Source organism: Ranitomeya imitator, chromosome 3 (assembly GCF_032444005.1).
Source record: "Ranitomeya imitator isolate aRanImi1 chromosome 3, aRanImi1.pri, whole genome shotgun sequence".
NCBI lineage: Eukaryota > Metazoa > Chordata > Amphibia > Anura > Dendrobatidae > Ranitomeya > Ranitomeya imitator.
The window spans coordinates 389,141,820-389,155,148 of NC_091284.1; the positions used below are offsets into that span (position 1 = coordinate 389,141,820).

Consider the following 13,329-nt stretch of genomic DNA (forward strand, 5'->3'; position numbering starts at 1 on the left):
GTAATTGGCTGTTTGTTCTGCATTAATGTGTCTCCAAGGCCTTTTTCCGAAGCATCACATTGTACCACCACTTCTCGATCTGGATCGAAATACTTTAGGGTTGCTGTATCTGCAATGGCATTCTTTACTGCTCGGAAAGCAGTCTCCTGGCTTTCCGTCCATTCCCAGCGCACATCTTTGTGGGTTAGCTGTCTCAGTGGCTCACACATGTCTGACAGATGTCTGCAAAATTTTGAGAGATAATTCACCATGCTCAAAAATCGTTGTACTCCAGAAACATCAGTAGGGGTAGGCAAATCTTGTATTGCTCTCACCTTTTCAGGATCCACTTTGACCCCAGTTGAAGTCAGTCGATGACCAATATAGGCCACTTCTGTCATTTTCAATTTGAATTTGTCCAAATTCAGCTTTATGTTTTTTTTTCTGCGTCTGTCCAAAAATTGTATCATCTTCTGATCGTGATCCTTGATTGCAGATTCCATATTTTCACCTTCTCCCACTACTAGGATATCATCCGCTATTGTCTTCACTCCAGTAAGTCCTTCCAAAGCCTGCATCAATTTCTGCTGGAATATCTCTGGAGCAGGTTTTAGTCCCATGGGCATTTTCAGCCATTTAAAGCGTCCAAATGGTGAAGAAAATGTTGTCAATAAACTTGAATCTTCAGTCAGGGCCACATGCCAGAATCCATTTTTTACATCACATACAGAAAATATTTTAGCCTTTGATAAATCTGGTAGAACATCATCTAATGTTGGCATTGGGTAATGATTTCGTTTCAGCGCCTTGTTGAGTTGATTAGGATCAATACATATTCTTAACTTGCCCGATGGTTTCTGCACTATGACCAAACTGCTGATCCAATCTGTGCTCTTATGGACTGGTGCTATCATGCCTCTTCTCTGTAGATCTTGCAGTTCTACTTACAGCGGTTGCATTAACGCTACAGGCACTCTTCTTGTAGGTAATCTGGTGGGCTGCACTGTGTTGTCAATTTCTAGCCTATATTTACCTTCAAAGCATCCATCACCTTCAAATACATCAGCATACCCTGCTTTTATTTTCTGCATGTCCAAGTTGTGCTCTGCATTTAGTTTTGGATTTTGTATATCCTGGGCAACTTCAACAGACATAATGTTCTGAGACTGTACTTTTATTAAGTCCATTGCCTGAACTGCTTTTACTCCCAGTAATGGTACATGGTTACCACCCCGTAACACGGTAAATTCAACTCTATAACTCTTTCTGTTACATGGGTTTCGTATTTTTAGCTTACATGTCCCCATTGGTTTCAGAACACTTTTTTGTACATCACCAGTACCTTGTCAGTTGGCTCAATAGAAACCTGTTTGTTTAGCAGATCAAATGAAATTACATTGCAGCTTGCTCCACAATCCAGCTGAAATCTAATGGGCTTCTCATCCAACAAGAATGTTGCATAGAGCTGCTTGGCATCCTTCACTACTGACTGCCCGACTACATTGACTTTCTCTGTTGTAGACTGCATTTGTAGCCATGTAATGTCCTCTGCACTGTCAGTGTCTGGTGTCACAGTGTGGAGCTGTCTGTACTGTTTGCCTCTTCCTTGCCTGCATACAGCAGAGGAATGATTCTTCTTGCCACATGACCTGCAGGTTTCCCCATTTGCTGGACACTTGGTTTTGTCTCTCTGATGTCTTTTCCCACAATACTTGCAGTGGACAGTGTTTATAGGGTAGTCTGGTGTTAGGGCTAGCGGAACGCACCAAATAATAAGACAGATAGAGTATGGTGCGTTCGCAGCCCGGGGTCCACCGTGCAGAGATGGAACCTGCTGCCAAGTAATGACGGACTATATGGCGGTGCTCATAAGTATACACACGTGGGTTAAACTTCACCCAGCGTGAAGGAAGCGATCCTGTTGCGTCACAGGACCGCGGTACTGCACATAGAGCGCAAGCAAGTAGTCAGCGAACTCAACCCCAACTAGGATTGAAGTCCGATTAGACCCTTGCTGGCACAACACCGCAACTGGGTGTGTAAGGAAACTAAATAATAATATTAAGGCACAAGAGTGCATGCGGTGCCGCACTGGCGAACGCAACTAACCACCCAGGCTTGGGTCAGGAAAGCGCTGTGAAAGCGCATGGCGCCGCACTGGCGGTCACAGCAATTAGACGCTATGTTGTGTGTAAGACGTAGTGAGGTTAGTCGGACGCTAGATAGCAGCCATACACCTTACGCGAACAGTCATACAATAGGGTAGGGGTATCCAAGGACGACTTGCACTCACAACAAACACACGTATGCAAATGTACACTAGCGCATGGCCGTGCGGTCATGCGCAGTTTATATAGTTGCAGCACAGGAAGTGGCCACAGAAACTTTGCCCTTCCAAGACCTGCCAAGAGGACCAATGGAATGTGCTGCAGAGCCTGAGCACATGACCCTCGATCTCCAACGGGAGATCTTGCCCTGGGCATGCTCAGTGCGTGCAGACAAGGACTTAGTCCCAGAGAAGTCCGCTCCCTGCTAACCAGCACTGGCTTTAATGGCAGAAGCTGAAGAAGCAGCAGTAACTCTCTGTACAGAGTGAGACTGAGCAAGACGCTGGGACCGACGTCCCTGCTGAGCAGACTCCACTGCGGCTGGATAAGAATGGGAGACCGCAGCGGAGATGGCTCGAGATTCCCCCTGTGCAGAAGCGGGAACTCGAGACCTAACATCTGGTCCTGTCTTTCCTTTCATAGATACTGCATGTACCTTGTCATCATCATTCTCACTGGTGCCTGCCATCATCTTCAGGCTGTGCTTTGTGAGCTCAGCAGCCCTGCAGATTTGCATACATTTCTCTAAAGTCATGCCTTCCTCTTTCAGTAATCTTTCTTTGAGATGACTGTCCTTTATGCCACACACCATTCTGTCCTTGATTAGACTGTCCCTGATCTCTCCAAAGCCACATGTTTCTGCAAGTCTCCTCAGCTCTGTCAGATATCTGTCCACATTTTCACCATCCTCCTGATGTCTTGTGAAAAACTTATATCTTTTCACCGTCTCATTCTTCTTTGCGTCACAGTGTTTATCAAATGCCTGCACAATGTCTGCTAGGAGGAGGTTGTCTGTGTCTGGGAGCAAGGTGTGGGCTAATTCTCTGCCATTTTCCCCAATTAGGTAATAAAACAGCTTTACTTTCCGTTTGTCATCAGTGGGGCCCACAGTCAGATCCACATACAGTGTAAACTCTTCCTTCCAATGTCTCCAAGTCTGGGACAGATTACATGAAGTGACATCCAGTCTCTGAGGGGGCTTCAGACCAGTCTCCATTTTTCTGTACTGTCAGGGAATCTGTACTTCCAGCCTCATATAAGCTCTAAGAATTTGCAGGTTCTGTGCCCGGCTGCCAGGCTGCCACCATGTTCTGTTTGATGAATCCTGTCATAAATCACACTCTGTGAGTATCTCCAGGCTCTTTATTCACATCATGTCTCAACCTCCATTACATGAATTCCGAGTACAACAACATCCAACAAGTTCCAAACAAAGAATATAGAACACACATAAAAGTAGTGAGACCCCTAGAGGCCACATGAACATATAACATATTGCTACAATATTTGAGTTGGAATCTCTTCCCATCCTGATGGCTACGTGCCGTAATGGTTCATGCTATGTTATGAATACAGAAGTGTCTAACATAGTATTTACCTTTTGGACATATGGGAGTGAGTGACCTTGTGTATGTCCAGAAACCTGTACAATTGTTAAATGGTGAAGGACAAGGCTCTACTTGGGATCTACTAGACAAAGTGACTGACCAAAATCATCTGTGTGGAAGCCCTATAGCCCTATTAAGAGCTGTCAGCCTTCCGCTGACAGTCCTTCCTGACAAAAGAAATTTACTGATCACTGTAGAGCAACTAATAGAAATAGCATGAAGGTCAGAAACCTATTTCTGGCTTTCTTGATAATTCTGCAGTGAACAAGAAATAGTATTCAGCTTAGAAATACATGCACACTGATAGCTCTTCCATGGATTTTTTTTTCTATATTGTTTGGAGAAAATTGCTAATATTATTTACTTTTTAGAATCTTTCTATTGGATGTAATAGTGGACCTGTAAGAAGATGGAAATTGTGCCCTCAATCCCACTTTTTGATATGTTCTGAGACATGATGCCTTATAATGTTATACATTGTTATCTGATGAAGTTGTGTTCTTCCTATCAACAGGTAGTAAATAGGTATGGATAAGTTACGAGTTGGGACTAGCCCAGAGAGGGCTATGTAGCAAGATCAGAGAGGACTTCCTGGTAGTGAGCCAGACAGGGCCTAGCTTACAGCTAGAGCAGACCTTTAGTCTGAGTACTCACCAGAGCCACATGAATTGTGTGTCCCCAAAGCGAGTGGAGATTGGGGCCGTGATTAGCGTGATCCTAAGCAGAGAAAGGAAAAGCGATAGAAGGACAGAGTGATTCACTGGACTCTCACTTACTGGACTGTAGTACAGTGCTGGGTTGTGGTGAAGGCAAAAAACTTAGCTATAGAGGCAAGTAAGCCTGGAAGAGGTACAGAGACCATGTGTGAAGATACTCCACGTTGTAAAGGAAACATTACTGAAGCTATGCATCCGTTATCTGTTGTACATAGTTCCCACCAAGTTAATGTTAAGTAAAAGACTGTAATTTTGAGTGGTGGTCTCCCTCAACCCCTTTCTTTTGTTTTAGATTGCATTCATCAGAGACTTTTCTTTCTATACTTTATATGGACAATTCTAATTCATTTGCTCTGAAAGTATTCATTTCATCATCAAATGCAGATCTTGTTTGTGTCCAAAATTTAATATCATGGAAAATACATTCACTGGTCTAGGACAAAACTTTTTCATCATCTAAGTTTCTGAAACCCAACCTTACTACAGCAGGAGAACCGCTAAAAAATATTTTTACTCCCACGGAGCGCTGAATGCCATCCCTGACTCAAAGTATGTTGGTAAAGAGTGACGATAATCCTTGTCCAGTTCTGGCATTTAGATCCGACATGTTTACTGCATCACAAAGCATCTTCATGTAGGCTGTAGTTCACTTCTGTAAAATACGCTGCTCTTGGAAAGAGTTAAGGAACCCTAGTTGGAAAACAGGACTCTGTGACATATGACTATATCTTCTCTATTGAAAAGATTGACTCTCAGCAAAACCATCAAACCCAGCCTCCCAATTTTAAACCTGCCATTAATTTCAGCATTGCATTCACTTGCAATGTCAGTTTAACCCTTACCATGAAGGCTGTATGTTCCTGCGCATCAAAGGCAGGAAAGTCCATGTTTTTTTCTCTCATTGCAAGCTTCTGTGTGTTAAGTGACAGTAGATAAATCTTTCATACATTTTATATTTAATGAAATTATTTTCCTTTAAAATTTTTTCGAGAAGTTCTCATTGGGCAGCACTTTAACTGAGGGGCAGCCCACATCTAATTCATGCTGTCACTTTCTTCAGACAACATTTAGGAGGCAGTCACTTGTACTCATCAGCTGTTGCTAAGTGTCTGTTCTTTCCCCAGAGAGCATATTAGGCCGAGATCACACTGGCGAGTGCAATGCGACAAACTTGTGCAAGTCTTTCGCATCAATACCCGACACTGCCGCCGGCACTCGGGACCGGAGCGTGCGGCTGCATGTATTTCACTGCAGTGCCGGGTATTGATGTGAAAGACTTGCACAAGTTTCTCTCATTGCACTCGCCAGTGTGACCCAGGCTTAAAGATTTCAGGTTGTACAGTCCTGCATACTCTCCTTTGTCCATCTGTATGAAGATACTTAGATTGTACATGTACAGAAGTATTCATGACTGCCCTTTGCAAACCTATAGAAGGTGCACTGAGTCACAACGACCGTATGTAGTGCAATGGGATCCATTTATGCAGCTTCATGTAGTCCAAAACCATATGTTGTAAGCATTAAGGGTATGTGCACACGATGCGGATTTTGCTTTCCCATGCGTTTACAGTTCAATGTAAACCTATGGGAAACCAAAAACGCTGTGCACATGCTGCGGAAAAAAAACGCGCGGAAACGCAGCGGTTTACAATCCGCAGCATGTCACTTCTTTCTGCGGATTCCGCAGCGATTTTACAACTGCCCCTATGGAAAACCGCAGTTGTAAAACCGCAGGAAAAAACGCAGAAAAACCACGGTAAATCTGCGGTAAATCCACGATAAATCTGCAGCAAAAATGCAGCGTTTTTGCCCTGCAGATTTATCAAATCTGCTGCGGAAAAATCCGCAGTAGCCAAGAATACGTGTGCACATAGCCTAAGGGACAGATGGAAAAGACCACACAGAGTGTGTAGCATGTTACCAAAAGATTAAGGCTATGTTCACACGTAGCGTCGGGTCCCTGTGGGTTCTCCCACAGCGGATTTGATAAATCTGCAGGGCAAACCCGCTGCGGTTAGCCCTGCAGATTTATCGCGGTTTGTGTTGCGGGTTCCGCTGCGGGATTTACTCCTACTATTGATGCCGCATATGCAGCAATATGCAGCATCAATACTAATGTTAAAAATAATGATATACTCACCCTCTGACGTCCCGATCTCCTCGGCGCTGCAAGCGGCAGTCCGGTTCCAAAGATGCTGTGCGAGAAGGACCTTCGTGACGTCACGGTCATGTGACTGCGACGTCACCGCAGGTCCTGGTCGCATAGCAAACCTGAGACCGGACGGCCGCGTGCAGCGCTGAGAGGTGAGTATATCATTATCTTTTATTTTAATTCTTTTTTTTTACCACAAATATGGTTCCCGGGGCCTGGAGGAGAGCACAGCCCCATGCGGGAAGTAAGCGGATCAATGTATTCCTATGGGTGCAGAACCGCCGCGATCCTGCACAAAGAAGTGACATGCTGTGTGTTGTAAACCGCTGTGTTCCCGCGCGGTTTTTCCCACAGCATGTGCACAGCGGTTTGCGGTTTCCATAGGGTTTACATGTTACTGTAAACGCAATGGAAACTGCAGCGGACCCACAGCTGCAAAATCGCAGCGGTTCCGCGGTAAAAAACGCAAAGTGTGCACATGGCCTCATTTGAGAGTTCTCAGTGGTTGATACCTTTTAATGGATAACTGAAAACACAGTAACAAATAGCAAGCTTTCATGACTACTCAGTTCTCTTCATAAAGCATAGAATAATACCATATCTGAAGAGCCACACACATACTGTATTTATAAACAACAGGACACAATGTTATACTATGCCTGATGAAAGGTATCAACCACTGAGGACTTTCACATTTTGATATTTTTCTATCTACTTTGTAACACAATACAAATATATATATAGCCTGTCACCATAAAGACCATAGTATTTATGGGACCTTTATAAAAGAGATTTTTTAATAAAGACATCCATGTTTCATGGTCCGATTATTGATTGCAATTCCTAATCTGACCACACGTCTTTTGATTCAAGCACATGCATTCACACCTCCACGTGGCATGTCTTCTTGCTGTCGAATTTTTCTCGTATATCACATAGGCCCATAGAGTGTCATTGATTCATACGCACATCTATTTTAAAAATGCATCTATGTGTCCGGTCTGTGAAACTCAGAGCATGTCCTATGCCTATCAGACTTTGCCATTAAAGTCTCTGGGGATCTGTGAGACGTGGACGAAACTAGGAAGATATACCGTAATTTTCTAACTATGAGATGCACTTTTTTCCCAAAAAATGTTGGGGGAAAATGGGGGTGCATCTTATAGACGGAATATACTTACAAGTAGTGTGGTGGCAGCAGGAGTCGGGCGATTCTGCGGCTGTTGGATGCTGCAGGGCGATGATCACACTCCCTTCCCAGGCTGGTGCGGCAGGTTCGGCGTTGCTCTGTGGTGCGGGGGCTCTGCCAGCATTTTATGAAAGATCGGAGCCCCCGCACATCCATTACTGCAATGCGGTGGCCTCCGGGAAAATGGGAGCCGGGGCGGCACATGCTCAGATTGAGATCTTGGCAACGAGATCTCGCGCCGAGATCTCGGGAGATGAGATCTCAGCACCCGAGATGTCAATCTGAACATGCACCGCTCCTGGTGGCCATTTTCCCGGAGGCCACCGCATCGCAGTAATGGATGTGCGGGGGCTCCGGGCTTTCACAAAATGCCAGCGGAGCCCCTGCACCACAGAGGACCGCCGAACCAGCCTAGGATGGGATTTCCCGGAGGACACCGCATCACAGCAATGGATGTGCGGGGCTCCAAGCTTTCAGAAAATGTCGGCAGAGCCCCAGCACCACGAGCACTGCCGCCCCAGTCTGGAATTGGAGTAATATCGGCAGACCACAGAACACCCCCTGTGACCATGCTCCACCGGCGCTGCCAATCCCCTCCGGTAAGCTGAATTCGGACTGTAAGATGAATCCCCATTTGACACATTAATTTCTTTTTTGTATTTCCTTCTGAAAATTTGGGGTGTATATTATGGTCCAGTCCGTGTTATAGTCTGAAAAATACATTGCACTCCAGAGTTACATCTGAGTTTCATCCATTTTTAATTGGACAATTGTTATGAGTCTGTATAGTATATAAAACAGTTCAGACAGTCTACCTGCATCAGTTTAAAAAAAAAAACATATGAGAAAAATATGAATGCCACATGGATGAAAAAACATCACATATATGTGATTGTAGCCAAGACTGGAGTCAGAAGACCTATGTTTAGTCCAGTCATTGCAGTCTCTACGCATGCATGTGAAAATAAGCTAAGACTATTTACTACATGCTGTTGCCTCACTATTTTAGTCATATTGTAATAATTACCAAAAATTGGTTGGCACGCACTTTCCATAATGTATGTTAAAAGTATTGCTGAATGATACAAGTTTTGTGTAGTCATTCCTGTGCTACAGTGTAAATTCCATTTGTCTAAGCAGGTGTCTTGTTGGCTGTTGTCATGCGTCTGGGTTAGTGATGAACGACTATACTTGTTACTCGAGATTTCTCGAGCATGCTCGGGGGTCCTCCGAGTATTTTTTAGTGCTCGGAGCTTTAGTTTTTTTCACCTCAGCTGAATGATTTACATCTGTTATCCAGCATATGTACATGTGGGGGCTGCCTGGTTGCTAGGGAATCCCCACATGTACTTATGCTGGCTAACAGATGTAAATCATTCAGCTGCGGCAAGAAAAACTAAATCTCCGAGCACTTACAAATACTCGGAGGACCCCCGAGCGTGCTCAGGAAATCTCGAGTAACGAGTATATTCGCTTATCACTAGTCTGGGTTCTAGACCTTGAGCCTGTGCTTTGTGGTCGGCCTCTCTATCTGCTTAGCCTCATCAGTTACACCTGGTGTTTATTGTCTGGTACCATTGCTTTAGTATTTTAGGTTGACAGGCATTTTCGTTAATTTAGATTGTGAGCCCCATCGGGGACAGCGATGATAATGTGTGCAAAACTGTAAAGCGCTGCGGATATGTTAGCGCTATATAAAAATAAAGATTATTATTATTATTAATTCATTTGTCTTTCTGGTGCAGCTATACTGTATATACTGTCCCCCTGGTGGTGTTTCCTGCTGGTGATATTCTCATTTGGATGTCCAGCAATGCTGCCATTGTTTATGTCAGTCAGTGACAGACCAGCTAGGGTTTCTCTCTAAGCTGAGTAAGCTTTTCACTCTGCACCTATCTTCAGCTTGTTGTTTAGGAAGTAGGCGGCATACTCTCTGGCAGTATGTACCTTATCTTTTCATTTTGTATTTTGCGATTTGTTTTAAATCACTAAGGGATGCCTTTCTATCTCAGCACTCCTTCCGTTCTGTAGTTAAATAGCACTTTGCTCTGCCCTCTGGTTCCTTAGGAGGAACGTGAAGAACTAAATGCCTTTCAGGCAGCATAGGTCCAAGCTGCAGTCATTTAGCCTGTTATTAGGGCTATTCCAGTCCATGTAGGAACCGCTAGGAACTGCGGGTTCAGAATCCCTAGTCTGTACAGACTGGGTCAGTTGGAGTTTTTTAGTGTTTTACCTAATTTCCTGTGTGAGTTGTTCCACAATCATAACAGCTGTGTGATAAATGCAGCCACAATACACTTTAAAGGGTTGTCTTTGGACATCTATTGAACAGTGAATGTCTCAGCATTAGATCCCCACAAATCACACACTTATCGTGTTGTCCTATGGCATGTGGCAATCTTGGAACAACTCCTTATGACTAAATGATAACACAACTTCAGTAATTTTTTCGTGCGTTCATGGTGTATGGATTACTCAGTCGAGAGCTGTAACTGATGTCACATGATTACTTGGGGTTACCGTTTTCGTGTCTTGACATAGCTCAAGCTCTGTGCTCCCTCTATTGGCCATAGTGGTGTATTACTGACTTCTTACAATAATAGTAACACTCTTTATACTTGTCAGATTATTTTTAAAGCACATTAGAAACCTGCCAATGTAATTTAGGGAATATCTTTGTGTACAGGCTTGTAGATTATTTATAAGCGCACTTTGGATCATTTGCTTTTGTCTTTAGAGTCACTTCCAAGTCAGAACTTAAAGAAGAAATGAGCTGACATTGATATTGGTGAATAGTAGCAATGTACAAAGCAAGTGACACAGGTGTGGCAGCCCATACAAATGATATTAATAGTACAATAAAAAGGTGATACACTATAAAATGAGATCAGATAGGTGCTGTAAAAGTATTAAGATATTTAACTAATAGTCAGAAAATCTAACCATAGAGCCTTCCGCTTACTGCAATGGCACCAGGCAGCTGGATTTGGATATATAATATAAAATATATATAAAAAGTGAAAACATGAAGAAACAGAATGCATGTGTTCTTGTGAATGACAGTCGCATATGATTTATGTACTACATTGGCTCTCTGTATCTGTATGCTTAACATCACTCGCCCTTCTCTTTACAGATTCGTACTGGTGTTCAGCTGTCTGGTGCTCTCTGTGTTCTCCACAATTCCTGAATTTCAAAATTTAGCCAACAAGGGCCTGTTCATACTGGTGAGAGATCTCTTTGTTATTAGTTGATCTCCTGTGTCTGTATCTGTGTATGTCTTTAGCCTATGTTTCTCTGCACACAGTACATATTATTTATTCTCACTCATTCGATTCTCGCTGAGAACCTGGTTGCCTCTCATGTAGTGGTGTCATCCAGCACCAGGCTTTCTATAAACTCTTCATTGCAAAGAAGTACAATACATTGTATGACAGGCACATAGAAATCTCATGAAACCTACATGTAGGCAGGCTATAGTTTTTCATGGGCCCCGGACTAAAGAGTCTCAGTGGGCGCCTTTAACACTGGTGTAGTACACTGCCAAAGATTTCACTTACTTCCTAGATTACACGAATGATATCAATAGCTCAGAAACCAGACAGTATAGTCCTCCATACAGTATTCTGGGCACCACATAGTGCTCCATGCAGAATAAAGTGCCCCATATATTGCTCCATACAGAATTATGAGCACCACATAGTGCTCCATACAGAATAATGAGCCCCATATGTTGCTTCATACATAATAATGGACCCCATATAATGCTCCAAACAGTATAATGAGCCCCATATATGGCTCGATGCAGAATAATGGATCCCATATAATGCTCCAAACATTATAATGAGCCCCATATAGTACTCCATACGGAATAATGGGCACCATATATTGCTCCATATAGAATGGGCCCCATATATTGCTTCAAACATTAAAAAAAATCAAATCCTCTCCTCACTGGCCGCTGCTCTGCTTCGGACTCCTCAGTCATCATCTTCTGGCTCTCTGCACTGTGACTGATCAGAGCAGAGGGCGCACACTAGTCACGCCATCGCGCCTTCTGACTTGAAACATCACAGTCGGTAGACACCACATCTGCGCAGGAACGGGGAGAGGTAGGTATTGAATGTTCCGATGCCCTGAGCAAGTGGGAGGGGGGCACTCACGAGTGCTAGCAATGGGCCCCCATAGCGTGCTGGTGTCCCAGAAGGCGAGTGGGCCCCCCTGCCTGCTCAGGGCTCCGGCACTTTCCCAGGTGCCGACACCAGCCTTGTGTTTTTTGGTGTGGATTGCTTGTCTGATTTGTCTACAGTACGTGTTTAGTAAAGTTAGTTTTAGGCATCAAAAATACTGCAAAAACGCATTGTTGCACTTTTGCACTTTTTCAGTATTTTCTATGGGTGAAAATATGATGCTGAAACAATTGATATGCTGTAGATTTAAAAAAACACAGCAGTTTTCCAATTCAATCAGGAAAATAAAAACAAGCATGTGCATAAAGTTTCTGAAATCTCATAGCTTTTGCCGATACTGTAAAAAGCAGCTTTAAACTTGCGCAAAAAAATCACAGTAATAAAATACAGCAAACACACAACACGTGAATATAGCCTAAGAAGTCATAAGGAGGAGCAGTGGGTAGTCGCAACCATTGATAATCAATGTAGTTATGCAATACATTGTAACAAGCTGTGCCGCTGTGTGTGAATATCACTACAGGCTTTCATTGCCCGAAATATCCAAGCGGAATATGATGAGAAACCAATACACAAATGGTATTAGACAGTGGCATAATATTTCATTGCTCACTGAATATGCTTTACATGAAAATGTAAAGCATTTTCAATTCCGGGATCATGGGCTTCATTGCCTATACTTAGGATAGGCCATCAATATCAGTTCAGAGGACGTGTGACTCTCTGAAACACTTATGATCAGCTTTTTGAAGAAGTCACAAAGCCTTTGTAAATACCATAACCTCTTGAAAATTTACTCTGAATACCTGCATTAAAGTGAGTGGGTCAACGCTGTGTGTGTATGTATATAGATAGATAGATAGATAGATAGATAGATATAGTTATAGTTGTGCTCAAAAGTTTACAAACCCCAGCAGAATTTTAGCTTTCTTGGCCTTTTTTCAGAGAATATGAATGATAGCACCAAAACTTTTTCTCCACTGATGGTTAGTCATTGGGTGAAGCCATTTATTGTCAAACTACTGTGTTTTCTCTTTTTAAATCCTAACGACAACCCAAAACATCCAAATGACCCTGATCAAAAGTTCACATACCCTGGTGATTTTGGCCTGATTTCATGCACAGAAGTTGACATAAATTTGTTTGAATGGCTAGTAAAGGTAACATCCTCACTTGTGACCTCTTTGCTTGTAATCAGTGTGTGCATAAAAGCTGAGTGAGTTTCTGGGATCCAGACAGACTCTTGCATCTTTCATCCAGCCAATGATGTTTCTGGATTGTGAGTCATGGGGAAAGCAAAAGAATGGTTAGTGGATCTATGGGAGAAGGTAGTTGAACTGTATAAAACAGGAAAGGGATACAAAAAGATATCCATGGAATTGATAATG

The 13,329-nt window shown here is 43.2% G+C and overlaps 1 protein-coding gene across 3 annotated transcripts in view; it reads left to right on the top strand.

Annotated features, from left to right (window-relative positions):
* The window catches only part of KCNQ4 (potassium voltage-gated channel subfamily Q member 4), a 358,115-nt gene that overhangs the window by 260,045 nt on the left and 84,741 nt on the right, over positions 1-13,329 (top strand). For all 3 annotated transcript variants that reach the window (XM_069756988.1, XM_069756989.1, XM_069756986.1), the window contains exon 2: positions 10,888-10,978. In XM_069756988.1, coding sequence (XP_069613089.1) covers positions 10,888-10,978 — 91 coding nt within the window. The remainder of the gene's footprint in view (positions 1-10,887; positions 10,979-13,329) is intronic.